Genomic DNA, 21,520 nt, shown 5'->3' with positions numbered 1-21,520 from the left:
ATCTGGAGCTTGCGCAAACTCATGTCCATCAAGTCGCTGATGCCATCCAACCATCTCATCCTCTGTCATCCCCTTCTCCTCCTGCCTTCAATCTTTCCCAGCATCAGGGCCTTTTCTAATGAGTCAGCTCTTCCCATCAGGTGGTCAAAGTATTGGAGCTTCAGCATCAGTCCTTCCAATGAATATTCAGGACTGATTTCCTTTAGGATTGACTGGTTTGATCTCTTTGCAGTCCAAGGGACTCTCAAGAGTCTTCTCCAGCACCACAGTTTGAAGGCATCAATTCTTCGGCCTTCCTTTATGGTCCAGCTCTCACATCCACACATGACTACTGGAAAAACCATAGCTTTGACTAGACATCTGGACCTTTGTCAGCAAAGTAACGTGTCTGCTTTTTAATATGTTGGTCACTGCTTTTCTTCCATGGAGCAGGTCTTTTAATTTCATGGCTGCAGTCATTGTCCACAGTGATTTTGGAGCCCAAGAAATAAAGTCTGTCACTGTTTCCATTGTTTCCCCACCTATTTGCCATGAAGTGCTGGGTAGAGTTCTATATAAATGGAAATCTGCTATAGACTGGAGGTTTGTGTTCCCCCAAAATTCACATGCTGAAATCCTAACCTCTAAAGTAATGGTGTTTGCAGACTGGGCATCTGGGATGTATTGATATTAGGTCATGCAGGCTCTGGGATATCTGATGTTATAAAAGGGACTGTGGCGAGCTTGCATGCCATCCCCGCCATGTGAAGACACACGGCAAAAAGGCGGCTGTCTGTGAACCAGGAAGCGGGACCTCACTAGACACTGAATCTGCCAGTCCCTTCATCTTGAACTTCCCATCCTCCAGAAGTGTGAGAAATACCTTTCTGCTGTCTGTAAGCCAGTCAGTCTTTAGTAATTTTTACAGCAGCCTGAACAGACCAAGACAGAGCGATGCCCTCCTTTCTGACTGGCTTCTTTCACTAAAGCATCATGATTGATTCTTTCATGTTGCATCAAAACATCAGTCATTCTAATCTCCTAAGAGAAGTGGGTATCCACCCTCAGTGGACCTGGAGACACGTGAAAAAACTGAATTAGAAATTCAGGGTCATCCTTCAAATAACAGGCCCAGATGGCTTCACTGGTGAATTCTATCAAATATTTAAAAAAATAATACTAATTCTTCACAAACTCTTACAGTAATAAAGAAGGTGGAAACACTTCACTCATTCTATGAGGCCAGTACCACCGGCCAAGGGCATCTCAAGAAAAGAAAACTGCAGAATATAGCTCTAGTGAACACAGATGTATTATAAAAAACTACTTTAAAAAATATCAGCAAGCTATTCAGCAACATAAAAAGGACTGTACACCATGACTGAGTGGGATTTATTCTAGGAATTCAAGGTTTTATCAGTATCTTGAAAATCAATTAATGTTATATACCATATTAACAGCTGAAAGGACAGGAAAAGCTGATAGGTGCAGGATAAGCATCTGATGAAATCTAATACCTATTCATGAGAAAACCTCACCTACATGAGAACAGAATGCAATTTTCTTAACTTGAAAAAGGTCACTGATGAAAACCCCACAGCTTAACATATTCACTGGTGAGGGACCATGTTTTCCTACCTAAGACTGAGAACAAGGCAACAATGTCTATTTCTGCCATTTGTACACCTCACTGTACGGCAGGTTCTTTTCTATTTTTTTTTCAGCCAGGTCATGCAGCTTGTGGGATCTAAATTCCCCAACCAGGATTAAACCCAGGCCATGGCAGTGAGAGCTCTGAGTCCTAACTCTTAGGTTACCAGGGAACTCCCTGTGCTGGAAGTTCTAGCCAGTGCAACAAAGCAGGAAAAAATTAAAGGCATCTATATTGGAAAGAGAAAAGTAAAACTGTCTTTATTCACAGATGGAATGTCATATGCGTAGAAAATCCCAAGGAATACACATATGTGAAAAAATTTTTTAAAGATAAAGAAAGACTTTAAAGGGAATTCCCTGGTAGTCTAGTAGTTAGGAGTTCCCCGGGGCTAGGATTTGGGGCTTTCACTGCCACGGCTCAGGTTCAGTCCCTGGTTGGGGAACATCCCTCAAGCCGTGCAGCACAGCCAAAGAAAGAAAGAATAACTAACGAGTTTGGCACCATCACAGGATGCAAGATCAATACACAAAAACCAATGGCATTTCCAAATACTAGCAAAAAAACACCTCCCCAAATAAAGTCAAGTCAGTGTAGTTCCATCCACACAGCATAAAAAACAAAAGCAGTTAGGATCAACTTAACAGAAGGAAGTGCAACACTTCGAAAGTGAGGAAATATTGCTGGGAGAAATCAAGGAAGATTTAAACAAATGACAAACATTAAATGTTCGTGGACTGGAAGACTCTGCATTGTCAGGATGCTAATTCTCCTCAAACTGATCTATACATTCAACACAGTATCTATTAAAAACCTGGGAAACTTTTTGTAGAAACTGACAAACTGACCTATAAAGCTAATAGGAATGCAAAGTACCTAAAATATTCAAAAGGATTTTTTAAAATAACAAAGTTGGAGGACTTACATTATCTATTTTTAAGACTTACTTTAAAGCTGGAAAACTCAGTACCATACAGTCAGCATGGTATTGGCTCATGGACAGGCATATAGATCAGTGGAACAGAACTGAGAGTCTAGAAAGAAACCTTTATATTTATGGTTAACTGATTTCAACAAAGGTACCAAAGCAATTCAATGGAGGAAGAGATAGTCTTTGCAACAAATGTGCTGGGACAAATGGATACACACACATAGACACAAAATGAACTTTAAAATTAACTTAAATGGATCTACACCTACACAAGAGCTAAAATTATAAAATTTCTAGAATTTCTTTATGACCTTGGGTTAGGCAAAACTCTTTAAGATAAGACACCAAAGAGTACAATCCATAAAAGAATTTATAAAACTAAACTTAATCAAAATTAAAAACTTCTACAACACTATTAAGATATTATTCTTCAACACTATTAAGAAAATGAAAAGATGAGCTATAGCCTGGGAGAAAATATTTGCAAATCATTTATCTGATAAAGGATTTTTATCTAGAATACGTAAAGAATTCTTTAACTCAGTAAGACATATGACCCAACTTACAAAGGGGTAAGTTTTCAGTAGATATTTTATTACAGATATACAAATGGCTAACAAGAACATGAAAAGATGCTCAAAAACCATTAGCCATTAGAGAAATACAAATTGTCAGTTTCTTAAAAGGTTAAACATAAACTTACCGTATGTATGATCCAACAATTCTGCTCCTAGCAATCTACCTGAGGAAGGAAAATGTATGTCCACAATAACTTGTACATCATAGCAGTATTGTTCATAAAAGCCCCACACTGGAAACAAATTAAATATTCATCAACTGGTGGAAAAAAAAAAGGATAAACAAAAAGTGGTATATGCATACAGTGGAATACTATTCACAGGAACAATAAAATAAAAAGAACAAACTACCAATACCTTCTATGACATCAATGAATCTCAAAAACAGTATTCCAAGGAAAGAAGCTAGACACAAAAGACCACATATTGTATGACCCCATTTATATGAAACATCTAGAACAAGGAAATCCATAGAAAGAGAAAGCAAAATAGTAGCTGCCCAAGAATGAGGGCGAGAATGGGGACTAACCACATACGGGCGCGAGGAAACTTTATGGAGAGATGAAAATATCGTAACACGGGGCAGCGGCAATGGTTGCACAACTCTGCACATTTACTACCAACTACTGAACTGCACACTTACAATGAATGAATAAATTACACCTCAATAAAATTATTTTTAAAAACCCAGTGATGCAAAACAAAGGGAAACTAGGAAGCGTGACTAGATGAACTTTGGATCTGCAAATACACCTGACTGCCCTCAAGTTCTTCAAGAAAACAATGGTTGTGTCTCTTCTATGTGTCTGAGGCTGGCACACAGTAGAAGTGACTCTTAAGGAGCTCACCATCTCGTGGGTGAGACGAGCACGCAGCCCACTGCCCAGCTGGGGTTCTGTTAGAAACAAGCGTGGAGGAGACGCACCAGGCCGACCGGAGAGGCCGGACCACAGCAGCCTTCTCTGCCCTGCTAACTGGTTTGCGTCTTCACCCTGAACTGCAAACCGAGAAAAAGTGAGTTAAACAGGGAAGCGAGCTCCATTAGAGAAAAACATTTTGTGTCATCACTTGAGATGAAATAGGGAACAGTAAGCCTGGGAGATAATTGGTGAGAACCGTGAGATTCCCCTGCCACTTTTCGGTTGGGGACAACTGTGTTATTGTGAGCAGCAGTAAAAACCAGTGCTGCTGGTCTCTGGGGTGAAGAGGAGTGGGCTCTGTTGCTAGTTGTGAAGGCAGAGTTCAGTGAACAACAACAGAGAAACGGAAAGTCAAGCAGATGAGCTGAACCAGGGCTCCCCGGGCCACCCTGGGCTCCTAGGTTCTGAGCAAAGCGGCCTAGGTTATGTGGAAAGGGCTGTTAGCACATCACAGGCATTTGACCTTTCTTCCACAGCCCAGAGCCCACAGCTAATCTGGTTTCCTGCTTTGACACAAAGGTACCTGTTTCCATAATCCAAACATGATTTCTTCTCTCTCCCTCGCTGCCCAGCCTGCTTCTTGAAGGCCCGTCACGGTACTGGGCAGCAGACCTCCATGCTGGGGGCTCGCAGGCTAGATGGATCAGCTGCTCCAGAGGACGAGGACACCACCTCCCTCAGCTGAACTGGACAGTGAGCGTGGAGATCTGGCCTCGGTTCTTGACAATACTATCGGTTAGTTGATGAAACTGGGTCAGTTGCTCAGACCTTTTGAGATGATTGCTTTATGCTAAAATGAGCCATGTTACCTGGTAGTAACAGGCACAAGGGCCTGAACATGGAGATTACTTACTGAGAGGACCAAGCGAGAATCAACAGTGCTGGTGGGGTGTATGTAGGAGTTACATACCCTTCCAAAAACTTTTTAAAACAACGGTCATCCGAGAGTGTAACCATTACCCACTGGGTGAGACTGGCCAACAGCTGACTTTGGGAAGAGTGTGAATGTGTTTCCTAAGCCCCACCACCACAGGAGCCGGCGTGCAGCCTCAGGAAGACAGATGTGGAATGTGGCTCCATCTGGGGAAGTGGAAACGACACACAGGCGCCCACTTCTCGCACCGGGATGAGCCCATGAACCATGGCGGAGACTTGCCTGCGTAAGGACCTGAGCTGTGCTCCAGTCCAACAGAACCAGTCTCTGGGGAGGGGTCAATCTGTGCTTTAAAAAACTTCCAGTGACTTCTCCATGCACCAAAGCTAAGCACCTCTGGCTTGGAGTGTTAAAAAAAAAAAAAAAAAAAAGAGCTGGGTGTTTTGGTTCCAGGCAGTCACAGGCCAGTCACTCTGTTGAGGAACTTTCGTGGAGTTTAACAGCAGGGAGTGAAGAAAAGGGGGGAGATCCAAGAAAGGGGTGATCTGGGCAGGAGTAAACATGCAACACATTCATGAAGTTTTTTGCATATTTTTTCCTCAGAACTCATTCTTATAAAATACACACATCTCTTTGAAGACTACGTTTGCCATCCAGTTGGGCTTTTTTCCTTATTTTCACAGAAACATTTTCACTTTGTCCAATATTTTTTCACTGAGTTACAATAAAAATATGATTCAGCTCTAATTAAAAAAAATAAATCAGGAAAGGGCAAGAATTAGGAGTGTACTCTTTATTTCTCTTTGGTTTCTTAACACAAAAGACATGCGTTCTATAAATAAAAGGAATGAAGATTTTCTGGGAAACAATAAATTGGGGGCAGGGAGAGTCAGAATTCCTACCTACTCACATCTCTGGGGCCAAGTCAAAAGGCTGGTCTTCAGCTCCCATCCGGGCTTTGCTCTCAGATGAAACGCAGAAGAGAAGGCTCCTTGTGTTATTACCTAAGGGTAATAACACAACCTAAGGGTAATAAATACCCAAGGATGGCTGATGCCGCGGCCTTCTGCTCAGAGCTGGGCTGGACCCCAAGGCTCACTGTTCATAGTGTCTGTCCCACGTCCTTTCCACAGTATCTCTGGGTGACGTCTTTTCTTTTCATGGTTTTCATGGAAAGGCTCCAACACCAAAGGGTCAGACCAGCCACCTGTGAACAGTTATGACCACTGGACTGAGGAACCTACTGTGGGGAGCATGGAATGTTGGTGTCTGCGCACTTGTGCTCAGAGCCCAAGTCAAAACACTGGCTTCACCTTACCCAGAAACACTGTAACTTCTGCGCCGGGAGGGGGGAGTAGGTGCAGGAAGGCCACGACGAGTGTGGCAGATCGTGGGAGACTGAGCTCTCAACCCCGATGGCAAAATCTGGGTCAGCATCCTAAGGACCTGGCGAGGCCCACGTGCTGATTCTTAACACATTCACAACTCAGGTTTGTCAGTGCTGTTGCAAATTTACAAAAGGAAGGGGCTTATAAGAAGAAGATGTGCACTGGGAACTCCTCTCTTAACAGGAAACATGGACCCCACCCTCCTTCCGAGTCTACCTCTAGAGGCAGACAGACAGGGAGTGAGAAATGCTGGAGCTCCACTGTGAGCCTGGGCTTAAACTGGATCAGGTTGTTAAGTCTTTTAAAATAAAAACATCATTTTCGGGTGCTTTTAGCAGAGGCCCAGCTCCACCTAAGTGGCAGGTGTCAAAGGTACTTCCTCTGGAAACATGGCGATTGCACACACTGGTAAACCTCCTGGTCCCAGGGTAGGAGAGATGTCTCAGATGCCACATTGTGCCTTTCTGAATGGGCTTCCAGGACACCCAGGCAGAGGCAGCGATGGGCAGGAGACCAACCAAGTAGAGACTGGGACCCTCAGACCCAATCTCTCGTTGGAAACATATCCTCTCTTACGTCTCTACTGGAAGAATTTTAGGAAAACCTAATTTTGGCAGCAGCAGTTGAGGACCAGCTCCCCTGCCCAGTGCACTGGTCATGGAAGCATCCACTCGTCGGTCCGCTGTGCAATGTCAAGGTCCTATCCAGGGAGGGGGAAGGAGGAGTGTGGAGTCTCTTTAAGAGGTCGTTTGCTAAGATCATAGGAAGAAATATAAAATCCGTTCTTTGCAGCAGCAAGAGATTCTTTCGGCTTTTACTTCTTTGGGGCGTAAAGCCGGCTTTGCGAGAGTGTAAAAGTCCACCTTGCTGGTCTGTCTGCCAAGGGCTGGAGGGGAGGCCAGACCCCTGGAGTTGGCGAGTGGAAGGGGGAGCAGCGGACTGGCGGGGGAGAGGAGGTGGCTGGACTAAGCCAGCCCGGGGCTGGTGGAAGGACCAAGTCCCTGGTTAGTTTCTCGAGGTACAAAATGGTCGATGTGCCTCAGAAGCGTCATGATGAGGAAAACTATCCAAGAAGGACAGGTGGGAAAATGAGCATCTGGCCGGACCTGCTGTTTCCTGCTGGTCAAGGAAGGGAGGAACGCGAGTGGGGAGGTGCTCTGCATGAGTGCCATGGTGGCAGCAGGAGGGGACCACCAGGGCACGTGGAGCCCCCGGAGACGAGCTGGGAGCTCTCACCTAGAAGGGCGGCGATAAACTTAGCCAACTTGCTAAGCCTATGATTAAAAAAGTCCTCTGACAGTGGGTGTGGAAACAAACCCCGTGAGCACCGTCTGCAGGACTGGGTGACAGTGCGCTGGTTCCTGACACGCAGGGGCTCAGAGGGAAACCCACGTGCCCGGTGAGGCCTCGGGACCCTGGGATCCGAAGAACATGGGAGCAGACACCACCCTTTTCATGGTGGGTGGCGGTTTTCCATTTAAACATGTAACTGCCTTTTGTGTCTTTTGCTTTCTTCTTGCAAAAAAAAAAATGCTCACTTGAAAACACTATTTCCCCTTCCAGTTTCTTTCAAGTGTTGCTTTAACTTTCCTTCAGTTTCCTTCAAGTATCTTTTTTTTTCCCTCTCCCTCGGTTTCTCCCAAATAAGATGCAAAAGACCTCACAGCAATCGCAAAATTAGACACAGGAAAAGCTTCTGTTCTCCCTGCTTGCTCAGCAATGTAGACAAGAATCCTCTGAGCTCTCGGATGGAAGGAGGCGCAGGGGCCCGTGTGCAGCTGGCCCTGCCATGCTGCAGGCGTGAAGTGAGGACCTCTGGCCTGTGTCCCCTCTCCTCCGGCCACGTCCCGCAGTTTCCAGCAGCCTCGGTCATTGCAGCCGCCCCATTGCAAACTGGCCATGATTCGGCTGGCGCGCGGTGGGCAAGGACTGTCAGAGAGAAAGCCCTCTGCAGAGGGGTGGCTCACGGCGCTGCGGCGGCTGGGAGGTGGGCTTGGATGGAGCCCGCAGACGTCTGGACCAGCCAAGCTGCCCTGTGTCACTGGCGGCTGGACCCAGAGGGGCTTCTGTCCCCCGCTGTGTATCTTGGTCACCCAGGCCTGAAGATCACAAGGGCTGCAACAGCAAGGGAGGACTTAAGCACCTGAAAACCTGGACCTCCGGCGAGCTCACGTTTCACCCTGTCGTCTGGTCCAGCACCTCTCCCCAGGGGGACAGTCCCCGGGAGGGAGTGCGGCCCGTGTTTGTACCAGATCCCTGCCCCACCATGGCCCACCCCTGTGCCTTAGATGGTGAGCAGAGGGATGCAGCCCACACCGACCCCGCCCTCGTGACAAGCCATGGGGGCCGTGAACGTCCAGCGGTCCGTGTCCGGGTCGTACATCTCCACTGAGCTCAGGTTGGACTGTCCGTCGTAGCCCCCCACGGCATAGAGCCGCCCGCAGCTGGCCACCAGCGAGACCCGGCTCCGGCGCGTGAGCATGGGCACGATCAGGCACCACTGGTCCACCACCGAGCTGTACACCTCGGCGATGCTGAGGAAGCCTGAGCCGTCGTAGCCCCCGCACACGAACATCTTGCTTCCCAGGGAGGCGGCCCCGTGGCGGCAGCGCTTGTTGAGCATGCCGGCCGCCGGGTGCCACGTGGCCGTGTGGTGGTTGTAGTGCTCCACCTGCAGGGGAGAGGGGCGGTCAGGGCTCAGGCTCGGCCACCGGCCGCCCGGCTTCCCTCAGTGCCTGGGGAGAGGCCAGGGGATGAGGAGCTCTGCCGGGCTGGGCCCTGGCCCCGATGCCCATGTTCCTCAGCTGCACCCCTGCTCGTGAGAGGAGAGGGAGACGGCCTGGCCTAACCAGCTCTGTCTACACCCGCAGAAAGAAATCGAGGAGCTGCCCGTGATGCGCTCTGTGTGGTGACAGAACAGTGGGAGTGCGGGGTATCCCTAGATCCCCACCGTGTGCTCCCCTTGCAGCCTGACTGATGCTGAAATGACCACTCAGTGGCTCTGGAGATCTTTTAAAGGAATAAATGCAATTTCAAGCCAAGCGGCCAGAAGAATGCAACTATCTGAAAGTTCCCACTCTATGATTGCACTTCCTCTGGGCAGGAATTTCACCAGGTCTTACATGCTGTTCACTGAGGAAATGACCAGGGTGGGGGTGAGAGTGCTAAGGCCACACTCCATCCCACTCTGTGCACACGGGTTCCCATGCTCGGAGGCAGCGTTTCAGAGCATGTGGCAGATGGCCTGAGACCCCGAGATGACACTTTCCCTAGCAGTGGCAAGGCTGAGCCTTTTTCCAAAGAATATCCATTCAAAATAACTCTTGCAGATAAAGGGAGCAGGTGCCCTTAGCCCAGGAGGAGCCCAGACTCACGCTGCTGAAGATCTGCAAACCGTCGTGGCCGCCCGACACATAGATCCTGCCCTCGAAGACTGTAACCCCCGCGGCACTGCGGTTCGAGCTCATCGGGGTCACCACTGTCCACCTTCAGGAAAGAGGCAAAGGAGAAGGGGAGCCATGAGATCTGGGGGTCCTGCCCTAGCAGGACAGCAGGGGAGGATCTGGAGGAGCTGTGCTGTGTCCTGTCCCACCCTGGACAATCCCCCCAACTCTTAAGGCCTCCTCCACCACCTCTGCTCAGGTCACTCTGGCTGCAGCTTTTCGCTTAAGCTTCAGGCCCACACACTCAAAGTCAGGACGCCCAAGGCCTCTCTGACAGATCTGCTCCTCCCTGATACCTCTGGTCTTGTGAATGGGACCATCAGCCATCTAGCTGCTAGATTTATAATTTCGGAACTTTTATGACTACTTCTCCATCATTAATTACCATTCTGTGGTCACCATGCCCCCGCTGATTTGCCTCCTAGTCACTGCTTGTCCCCATTTCACTACTGCTTGTCCCCATTTCACTACTACTCTGGCCTCTTGTGGGACCACTGCAACTGCCTGCTTTGGGGGGCCTGGCTTTCAGACCATTCCCATCCCAACAGGGCACAGAATGTCCTCTGATGACTCCTATTTCCTCTAAGGCGGACTCCAGGTTCCTTAACGTGCTTCTTCGCCACTGGGTCCTCATCCCCTTTCTAGCTGTACCTTCTGCCACGCGCCACTCACACCTGCTCCTCAACCTCACACAGCAGCTCTTTCTTATCTGCAAGCCTCTCTCCCTCTGTCTCTTCTCCTGGGATGCATGTTTCCCCTCAGAAGGTATCTCTGCAACCTGACTCTGGCCCACCAGCCGTGGGAAGACAAGAAGCCCTCCCCACTCTGTACCCAAGCGCTCCAGACACAGGCCCCCAGAGGAGGACCATTGCTGTGTGCAGTGGCCCCAGCAGATGAGTGCTGCTTAAGCATCTTAGACATCCTGCTCGCTGCCTGACACTTAATAGGTTGGTTAAGTGTGTGGAATAAAGGCTTAAATGCACTGTGATGGATCCAATGTGTTTATACTGTTGGATTCAAATACTGAAATGAAAAGCTTGGGCTAACCTTGCTGGTGTTTTTCAAAGAGTGTTCCGCAAAATGAGACCACAGGATGGTGACAGATAAAGTGAAATTAAAGAGGCTTCTCTACTGCAGAATTTCACAGTCTTTTAAAATGTTAATATGTGTTATGGGAAGATGAGGCCTCTGGTGGTATAGACATCACTTTCCCAAGTTTCTTTAACTATTTAATGTGTAACTTCTTTCCCCCCCAAATCATATTTTACCCATTTTGGAAAGTGCTGTTCATCTATTTCCCAGGCCCTTTCACCTGCATTTCCATTACAATGAGCTGATTTATTTAAGTGGTACAGAGCATTAACAAATGCTTCCAAGTACCTATGCAGACTACTTGTTTTTAAAATTTATTTAAACATTCACTCATTTAATCAAAGGTGGTTAAGTCCCTATTACCTATTACATGCAAGCAAGTACAGGTGCTAGATTTCCCTGGTGACTCTGACAGTAAAGAATCTGCCTGCAATGCAGGAGACTGGGGTTTGATCCCTGGGTTGGGAAGATCCCCTGGAGAAGGGAACAGCAACCCACTCCAGTATTCTTGCCTGGAGAATTTCATGGACAGAGGAGCCTGGAGGGCTATAGTTCATGGGGTTGCAAAGAGTCAGATGCAACTGAGCAACCAACACACACCTAAATAGGAGAGACCTTCCTTAACCTCGAGAGGTGTGATTAAAGCTGTTCTGATTTTCATACTGTGTCTAGCAAGCTCCAATGCCCCAGGGGAGCTGGACTCCTTACTTGTCTGCCTCAGGTGAGTAGGTCTCCACAGAGCTGAGAGAAGCGTTGCCATCGTAGCCACCACAGACGTAGATCTGTCCATCCAGCACGACCGTGCCCATGGCACTGAAACAGACACAGCTGTCATCCCAAGGGCTTCAGACTTCCCGGGGCAACCTCTCTCGTGCAGAGAACTAAGCCGAGCCCCCAGCTGCCTCCTTCTAGAACAGACCTAAATCCCAGGGGTGTGCCTAAGCCAACAGTGTAAAATGGAAATGGAACTGCCCTGTGGTTCCTCTTGTCTCCTGCCATTCCCGCCCGGGGTACCTCCTCCACCTCCTCCTCAGTCCTTGATATGCTCTTCTGCCCTGCCGTGCTCAGGGTCGGATTCACCTTTAAGGCCCGGGTCAAATTCCTCCCTCTTCTCCTCCAGAAGCCATCCTGGACCCCCAGCAAGAATGAGTCCCTGCTGACCCCACCCTCCCAGCACAGCTTTGTCACAGCTGTGAGTCACCCATTCGTCCAGCACACCAGGCCCTCACCAGGCACACTGTCCAGGGCGCCGGGTCTAGAGAGCCAAGCAAGCCAAAGGCCCTGCCCGGAGGGGTACCAGACATCGAGCTGCCACCTCTTCACAAGTGGGGACCCCCTGGAAGACGGGGGTCCTCACAGTGCGACCCTGACACTGCTAAGTGTGGCGCTTTGTATGGAACAAGCCCTCAATATATGGGTGACTGTGATTTCCCCACACAATTCACTGCAAGGAATGGCAGACATCTCTTTGTTACATACACGGCCCTGCATGTCCCCTAACTTGTCTGAGGGGTGAGGCAACAGTTCCTGTTTATTTCACACCCACTGCACACAGCAGGCGCTCTCTACTTGCTATTTCCCACCCTCAGCATGTTCCACGGGAGGCATCACCATCACTCCCGCAGAGCTGAGCAGCTGTGGCTTGAGGAGGCCAGGAGATCTTCTCAGGGCTGCCCAGAGGGGCCTGCCTTGGATTTCAATGCCACAAGCCTGTCTCCCACACTGTTCATTGTGCCAAGCTCTCCTAATACCAAAGAACCAGGGGTCTGGTGTAATCATACAGTCTTCTGGTCTACACAAAGCCTCATGAAAAATGAAACATGAGTGCCAAGCTGCCCGAGTCACTGTGTTCAGACCTGATGCTAGAGAAGATTAAAAACGAATCTTGGTGTCTAACAGTAAAATGAAGAATACCAGGCTTTACGGCCCCCTTTCAAATATACACAGCAAATCAAAGTGATGCACCTGATATCCCTGACACAAAGCCTCATGAAAAATGAAACATGAGTGCCAAGCTGCCCGAGTCACTGTGTTCAGACCTGATGCTGGAGAAGATTAAAAACGAATTTTGGTGTCTAACAGTAAAATGAAGAATACCAGGCTTTACGGCCCCCTTTCAAATATACACAGCAAATCAAAGTGATGCACCTGATATCCCTGAGCCAGCCTGAAAGAGGACAAGGACTTGCCTGAGGAGAGGACTGTGGGAAGGTCACAAACTCACGAGACATGTCACTGTCCTTCTAGAATTAGACAAAAGTAACAACTGGGGAATTCAACAAAAATGTGAGAAAGGACTGAGATGTACCACAAAATCACATGAGATTAACTTTCAGTGCAATGGCGAAGACAGTGTGAAGAGATAAGGGGAACTACCCACAACTGCACTCACTTCACACACCAGCAAAGCAATGCTCAGAATTCTCCAAATCAGGCTTCAACAGTATGTGAACTGTGAACTTCCAGACGTTCAAGCTGGATTTAGAAAGACAGAGGAACCAGAGGTCAAATTGCCAACATCTGTTGGACAAATTGCCAACATCTGTTGGATCACAGGAAAAGCAAGAGAGCTCCAGAAAAACATCTACTTCTGCCTTATTGATTACGCCAAAGCTTTTGACTGTGTGGATCACAACAAACTGTGGAAAATTCTTCAAGACGTGGGAATACCAGACCACCTAACCTGCCTCCTGAGAACTCTGAATGCGGGTCAAGAAACAACAGTTAGAACCAGACATGGAACAACAGACTGGTTCCAAATTTGAAAGGAGTACATCCAGCATACGCTGTATACCGTCACCCTGCTTATTTAACTTATGTGCAGAGTACATCATGCGAAATGCCGGGCTGGATGAAGCACAAGCTGGAATCAAGATTGCTGGGAGAAATATCAATAACCTCAGATTATGGCAGAAAGAGAAGAGGAACTGAAGAGCCTCTTGATGAAAGTGAAAGAGGAGAGTGAAAAGGCTGGCTTAAAACTCAACATTCAGAAAACTAAGATCATGGCATCCAGTCCCATCACTTCATGACAAATAGATGGGGAAACAATGGAAACACTTTATTTTTGAGGGCTCCAAAATCACTGCCAATGGTGACTGCAGCCATGAAATTAAAAGACACCTGCTCCTTGGAATAAAAGTTATGACCAACCTAGATAGCATATTAAAAAGCAGAGACATTACTTTGCCAACAAAGGTCCATCTAGTCAAAGCTATGGTTTTTCCAGTAGTCATGTATGGATGTAAGAGTTGGACTATAAAGAAAGCTGAGTGTCGAAGAATTGATGCTTTTGAACTGTGGTGTTGGAGAAGACTCTTGAGAGTCCCATTGGACTGCAAGGAGATCCAACCAGTCCATCCTAAAGGAGATCAGTCCTGAATATTCATTGGAAGGACTGATGCTAAAGCTGAAACTCCAATACTTTGGCCACCTGATGCAAAGAGCTGCCTCATTTGAAAAAACCCTGATGCGGGAAAGATTGAAGGCGGAAGAAGGGGAAGACAGAGGATGAGATGGTTGGATGGCATCAGCGACTCGATGGACATGAGTTTGAGCAAGCTCTGGGAGTTGGTGATAGACAGGCAAGTCTGGTGTGCTGTGGTCTACAGGGTTGCAAAGAGTTGGACACAAATGAGCGACTGAACTGAGCTGACCGCTGTGGGCTGAAAGAGGTCACGGGAGAGGGCTCTGCACAAGCAGCCTGCAGGACTAGAGGAGGGCAGGGAACGACAGCAGAAAGGAGTCTGTCACCAGCCGGCAGAACAGAGGGCATGTGGTTCATCAGGGGAGAAGTGACCATGCACATTTAAGGCAGTCTGTCACTTCAAGGGGATGCAATGGAGCTGGGCCGGTGCTCCTAATAACCACAGAGAGGGAAGGGGCCACCCGGTGGGCTCCTACCAGACAGCACTCCAGACCTTGCGACGTCGCGGCTAGCAAGCGGCCCAGAGCAGACACGCAACGAAGAACGACTCATGGCCATTAGAGTGAAAAAGGCCCTTCTGATGGGGGATATTAAGCAGTGAGTCACTTGGGGCCACAGAAAGCTGCAAAGCACCCAAGGAGCCAGAAGGGGAAGCCCCGAGACAGAGGCAGGAGGAGAAGGAACCATGAGAGGGCAGATCTTCTCTACGTATTTTTTCTTCCAAAACGAAGCCCTTTGGCCTTTTGTGAATCTCACTGATACAAAGGCAAGTTCCTCCCTGCTGGAGATCACACACAAACACGACTGAATGTGGACCGTGTGTATCACAGCTGTGACATTTCCATGTGGCAGAGGGCTTCCACGCTGAAACATGACTCCTCTTCCTCATGCACAGTGACTGGCATCTCTCTCTCTCTTTTTTCACATCAGCTTACAAGGGCAAAACCCAAATCACAAGCAGACGAAGGGGTCTGTGAGGCAAATAGGCCACAGAACTACAAAAGCAGGAAAGGCGCTTAAAGGGCAGCTGGTCCAGGGGTTTTCAAAAATAATATCATTTTAACTTTTCCCAACGTTGGGCATATGCCAAGGAGGTGCAATATGCAAAAGGGATAAACGCAGAACTGTTATGGTTAAACGAACAGGGGGCCTTGGATGGCTGACTGCTCTTCTGTTTGTCTCGGAAGAGAAACAGCAGTGCGGCCTGTGAAACCACTGATCTGTGCTGCCGCCACGAGGGCAGGAGAACAGACGAGTCTGTCCAGGTACACCCTTGTGCTCCAAAGCTCCCGCCGTCCAACCAGGACAGTTCTCCACACACGACTGACGTAAGGAAGGACATCGCCAGTCACTTCAGCACGAAGAAGGATAACCGGAGGCACTGTGGATGTCCTCTGTCTCTTGTCCTACTCAGGAAACGTGGGTAGGAGCAGACAAGTGGCTGCAAGGTGTTAGGCGACACCAGGTCGGTCTACCTCACAGCCAGCTGTGTGCTCAGGCCTGGGGACTGTGTGGAGCCCCCAGGTAAAGGCACTGCTGTGCTCCATAAACCCCCTGCCAGTGAAAGCATGTGGGGCGGGGACCCTGGGGGGAAAGAGAGCATAGGGAGGAATTCATTCCAACTCCCTCCTGTGACTAATAAAGTTAAATCCTTTACTCTTCAGGTTTCAAACTGGGATCCCGGCACCTCTTCGCCGAAACCTTCCTGACATTCCAGCCCAGCTTCTCTCCCTCCTTGCGTCTTCCATAATAAAAACCTTCAGTCCTTATCTGGCACTTAAATGACAGTACAACATCCACAGGTCCCTGTGTCACCTCCCCAGGTTCCTCAAAGGATAAGGCGAGAGTTTTCCTACAAGCAGACAGGGGTGCTGGCTCCCAGAAGTACGGGCAGCGGCTGCAGGGATCCCCAGGCCAAAGGAGATCCTGCTGATCTCGGATGGCGCCTCCATCCTAGACCATGGGGTCCCAAAGAGTGACCCAGGACATGCAGCCCACTCCCGGAATACCTTCTCTTGCTGTTCATGCTCCTCACGCGCGTCCACGTGTCCGTCTCCGGGTTGTAGACCTCCACAGTGCTCAGCCGCAGCTGGCCGTCGTACCCGCCAATGGCGTAGAGCAGCCCGTTCACCACTGCCACGCCGACGCGGCTGCGGGCTGTGCTCATGGGATGGCACTTCTCCCAGCGGTTGGCGACGGGGTCAAACACTTCCACCACATTCAGGGAGTCACCTGCATAAAAATTTGCTACTCAAATTAAAACAAATGAGACCACTCGTTTAGATCATGGCTGCTGGGCAATGATTACGTGGCATGTTCGCCTCGATCTTATCAGCTCTTCCCACACAATCACTCAAGGCCACACAATCACTCAAGGCTGGAGGGCCCCCTGAGGAACAGTAGCCGGGGATAACCTTAAACCTAATTCTTTAAGGAAAATCAGAAGCAGACTGGAGGCACTTGTTTCCTTTCTAGACAGGGCGCTTTTAAATGGCAAGGAGGTTCTTCACCTGCTGAAAGGCAGAGGTGAAGGCAAACAGGGTCCACATTTTCCCCGACCCGGGCGGCATGCCCACAGAGCAGGGCATGGCTCCAGGGCGACTGTCACTTCCTAGCGGGGGGCCCTGGGCATGCTGCTTGGCACCCCAATCTTCTGTTCTCACATGTGAGATTGTTTCCAGGGCAGAGTTCCCACGAGGATTAAATGACAGAACACCTAGCACAGTTCTAGACCATACCAAGTGCTCAATAAACAGTAACCACAGTAGCCAGGAGTAACTCCAACCCTGCCATTTTCAGTTGTTTTTTTTTTTTTAAAGATCAAATAAAATAACCCCCTCCCTGTTTTATTCTGCTTCGGGACTCTCAGCACCTGCACACTCTACGTTCACTAGTTGACGACTTACCTTTTCCAGGTCATACAGTTAACAAGCAGCAGAGGCCAGGACCCATCTCCCCACTAAGTTTCAATCAAAGGCAAAACTTCCAGGACTGCCCACCGGCTCCCCAGCTCCCATCAGCCTGGCTGACTCTGAAAAGGCCAGGCCTTCACATCTGAGGTGACGACTCCCCGTGCCTCTGCACTGCAAGGACTTGGGAGTCTGTACTGCCCTCTCCTAGAGTACTCCCGCCCGACAGTGATGCCTGGAGTGGGCAGGAGGGGCACGGGATTGTCCTTCTTACAGTGCCATGCCCAGAGTCTAAGCCCAGAGGGCCACACGACCCGATGTGATTAGCCTGGTAACAGAATTGGGTCTCTGATCATATCCTATCCAGAGCTGAGTAAACCCGTAGCTGACGGGATGTTAGAGAACCAGCGTGGGTCCACGAGCAGGCCCTTGCTCAGCCCAAAGAACTTGTGTGAACACAGATCAAGGTCTCTGAGCCTCAATTTCCTCACTGTGAAGGCAGGGGGCCAGACTTGCGGGACTTCTAGAGACCTCTTGTGCTCTGATATTCTGTTTCAAGAGTATTAATATCTGACATGACCTAACAGCAGAGCGCTGATATAAAATCGAGAGGCACCAGGGTGCTGACACACCAGGGGGAGGAAGCAGGGGAGCCAGGCTGGCTTGCTGGGTGCTTCTTCAACCACGGCAGCCAAGACGGGCTCTACGAAGGGGGGCTGCAAGATACCTGCTGAGTTGAGGCCCCCCACGGCATAGATGAGCCCAGCGATGGATGTGCAGCAGCGAGGCCGAGTTCTGAAAGCCGGCAGGTGGGGCCGGCGCTCCGGCATGAGGTGATAGTCCTTCGCTTCATCTACCAGGTCCCTGGAATAAAGCGCAAGAACCTAAGACAGGAAGGACTCTGTCCTCTTGGCCCCCATTTTCAGGTCCCACCCACAACTGCAGGGGAAGCCCAGGAGGAAGGTTTGGTCTCAAAGAACGCAGGTGAGCCCAGGGGAAACTACACACAACCACTGAGACCTGCTTGACACTGGAGGGGCAAGATGAGTGGAGCCTGCCTCTGCTAGTTAAATAGAAGAAAAACAGTCTTTTGTAAACTAGCTGGCCTTGGGGAGGCTCAACAAACTGCCTGCCATCCTACTGCCACTCAGACTCAGCTCTTCCTTTCCGTTCCTGTAACTCACACCCTTAGACGAACCACCTCACCTGGACTGAGGCGGTAGAAGCCAACAGCTCCCGAGAGACCCCCTGCCTCCAGCCCCACCCCTCCAGGCCAGCCTCCACCCTGTCGTCCAGGTTGGTTTTCTAATTAAGACCCTTCCGTCACTACCCACTGCCTACAGAACCAAGCTCAAAGTCCCCAACAGCACCCTTGAGACTGCTCATCCCAGGGGCTCAGCTGCCTCCAGCCACACCTCCAGCCCAACCTGACACACACCTTCACACTTGCCCCCCACCACTGACTTCCTCCTGAGCCAGCTGCGAATGTCATGAGCGATTGGAAGGAAGACGCAGACGCTCCTCTGCTGCTCTACTTTATAACATCCTCCCCTGGGGCTGGCGTCTCCTGAGCTGTTCTGGTGGCTCTGCCGCATCAGAGTGTCTTTGGTTTACTCCGGGTACCGTTTCTGCCTGCTCCGAAACATGCCCCCCACCCTGCCCAGCACTGCAGCTCGACAAACCCACCAGAGGCCAGCACACCGACTAATGTTTACGGAGGAGGACGAGGAGCCCCAGGAAGTCACCACTAAGTCAGCTGATGGTGAGAACAGGGTCAGGGCACGCAGTATAGATGTCTGTAGGCTCGATGGATGGAGATGCTAGAAAATCCTCAGATAACTTAGGGGAGGAAAACCCTTCTGCCTTAGATGCTTCCACAGAGCACATTTCTCTGCTCAACATGACAAACTCGGACTCTTCTAGGTTCTAGACAGAAGGCAGATCAACCTGCGTGCCACAAATTCAGAATGACCACTCCAAATGCTCCTCCCCTGAATGAAGCAGCCGAGTTCTCTTCCCTGCCCAGACCCTGGGCAACATCCGTGTGCAGGCCCACCGCCGCTCACCTGCACTTGTGGCAGCAACGCACCAGGTCATCCTGCTGCACGCGGTCCGACAGGAACTGGGGCCGGCAGAGGGGCAGGCGGATATTGGAGAGCAGCTCGGGCAGGCAGGGCCCCCTCTGATCCCGGTCGTACCTGACCCAGGCCAGCACGGCCTCGAAGACCTGCCACGACAGAGAGGGCAGCGCTGGTGGCAACCCCTCCACCCAGAGCCTGCACCCGGTACCTCCCAATCTCAAACCCTCTGCCCCCTTGAGTCCATCCATCTTTCCTCCGACTTGTCTCCTGAATCCACCGCTTTCTCTCCACGTCCCCAGCTACCCCATACGATCCAGTCTTTTGAGGGGCAAGCTGAGGCTACTGGAACACCATCCTCGCTGTCATTATGTCTTCCTAATGAAAACCTGCCCAAAGTTCCTTCTTCCTCTCTCTCTCTCTCCTGCAACAAAGCCCTGTCAACCTTAATTCCTGCTGCTTCTGCACCCTCTTCTCTAGGCAGGCCAGCTGCTCCCTTCACCTAGAATGCCCCCATCTCTTCCTTTCCATCTAAACTCATTCCTGTTTCTTTAAGGCCTGGATTCATAACTGGGTTCTCCAAGGAGCCTTCCCCAGGGGCTCCAGTCACAAGGATCTCTCCCTCTGAGGGCCCTTGAAGAATGTATCACAGTAGATACGAGCTGCCCTGGGCCATATCAACTAGCGGATAAACCAGGGACAGGGCCCCTTGCTCCTGGGATGGGGCGTGTTCCTCTAAATCTCAGGGTCCATGCTGCTGAGTTCAGGCTTTGCTTTGCTAATGGTCACTAATATGCAGAGGAGAGGACTCTTCAGACTTTAGGGAAATGAGCTGAGCTGGGACTAACATCTCTATCGAGTGTCTGATGGAGCCTGGGGCTCCTTCGGCCAAGGTACAGCTTCATGACACCCCAAGACCCGTGACCAGTTAACAGAGGCCTTGCTGCCATGGTGCTCTGGGTGTCTGCAGTGCCGGGTCCAAATACATCCCCCCCGCAACCCTGCGGCTGATGCCCTTCCCCACCCAGCCCTCACCACCCTCCGACTCACTGTCCTCTTAAGACAACCTGCACGACATTCTGTTCAGCAGAAAGGACAACCTTCACTCCGCCCTGGCTACTAAAACCGTACACTTTCACTCAAGCTTCTCTTTTGTAATTAATCAGGCTGCGTGGGATCTTAGCTGCACCATGCAAACTCCTAGCTGCGGCATGTGGCACCTTGTTCCCTGATCAGGATTCAAACCTGGGCCGTCTGCACCGGGTGTGTGAAGCCTTAGCCACTGATCCACCAGGGAAGCCCCTCATGATGTTGTCTTTGTCCTGAGAGGAGCCTATAATCACCCACACCTCGCTTGGCCAGTACCTTCCATAATTTTAAGTGTACTAGCACTTGCCGCTGCCTCCAATCCTTCCAGCTCAGCAACCAACTCTACCTAGCCTGGGGCATGGCTCTCCCTCACCCCACACCTCCCTCTCAGGTCCCCCTCAAGACTATTTCCTTAGCTCTCTCTCAACTACAGGGGTTCCATGGGTTATCATTCCCATCTTAGTCTCCTATTTCTCTTAGTCACACTTACCTGAAAAAACATGTGTACCCTGGTGAATTCCAGCTCTTTAAATCTAACCCACTCTCTACCCTGCACCAGTACATACAGTTGACAGACAACACACAACAGGGCTGACCAGCTTATGTTAAATTTGCGACTGCAGATCTCACCTGGCCCTGCTTCCTATCCAGCCCTCTCCAAGTCCTGAGCTTTGTCCATTTACTCTCCCCTCTTTCCTCGATGCCTAGCTCATACCTTTTCATCTCTCCTCAGATGTCTAACATTCTTCCCTCAGCCTTGCTCTCAGCTGAGAACACAGGAACAAACCAGAAGACAGTGTGAGCAGAATCTCTCAGCACTGCCCTTCCCGCCGTGCTGGGCGCAGGCTCTCCTTTCCACTGTGGCTGTGGATATGAGGGGCCCAAGCTCCTCTCAGACACCCTCCCTGTGGCCTACACTCTGTCTCTTCTCATTTACCCCAGGACAACAATCTCCCCTTTCTTCTACATTTCCAATTCTTCCCTCTTCTGGAAAATTCCCATCAACAGTCCAATTGTACTTAAAAAAATCAAGGCCCTCTTGACTTCATATCCCCCTAGCCACTGCCCCATCTCTACTCGCCTTTAGAGTAAGACTCTTTCGAGAAGTTATCTATGCTCATTTCCAGTTCATGGAAACATTACTTCTAATAGTAAATTTTG

At 49.8% G+C, this 21,520-nt stretch overlaps 1 protein-coding gene across 27 annotated transcripts in view; it reads right to left on the bottom strand.

The window, feature by feature from the left end:
* Window positions 1-5,710: 5,710 nt before the first annotated feature.
* KLHL18 (kelch like family member 18) overlaps window positions 5,711-21,520 on the bottom strand; it is a 108,233-nt gene continuing 92,423 nt past the window's right edge. For 25 of the 27 annotated variants that reach the window (XM_070463383.1, XM_070463385.1, XM_070463386.1 and 22 more), the window contains 6 exons: window positions 19,259-19,419; window positions 17,920-18,056; window positions 16,293-16,530; window positions 11,565-11,669; window positions 9,696-9,807; window positions 5,711-8,992 (listed from right to left, as the gene is read on the bottom strand). In XM_070463383.1, the coding sequence (XP_070319484.1) occupies window positions 8,606-8,992; window positions 9,696-9,807; window positions 11,565-11,669; window positions 16,293-16,530; window positions 17,920-18,056; window positions 19,259-19,419 (1,140 nt within the window). In that variant the 3' untranslated portion in view covers window positions 5,711-8,605. The remainder of the gene's footprint in view (window positions 8,993-9,695; window positions 9,808-11,564; window positions 11,670-16,292; window positions 16,531-17,919; window positions 18,057-19,258; window positions 19,420-21,520) is intronic. The other 2 variants (XM_020915890.2, XM_020915888.2) reach the window with 1 other exon arrangement.

This window comes from Odocoileus virginianus, unplaced genomic scaffold (assembly GCF_023699985.2).
Source record: "Odocoileus virginianus isolate 20LAN1187 ecotype Illinois unplaced genomic scaffold, Ovbor_1.2 Unplaced_Contig_2, whole genome shotgun sequence".
NCBI lineage: Eukaryota > Metazoa > Chordata > Mammalia > Artiodactyla > Cervidae > Odocoileus > Odocoileus virginianus.
The sequence above is the reverse complement of the archived record's forward strand: the minus strand, read 5'-3'. Positions and strand labels throughout refer to the sequence as shown.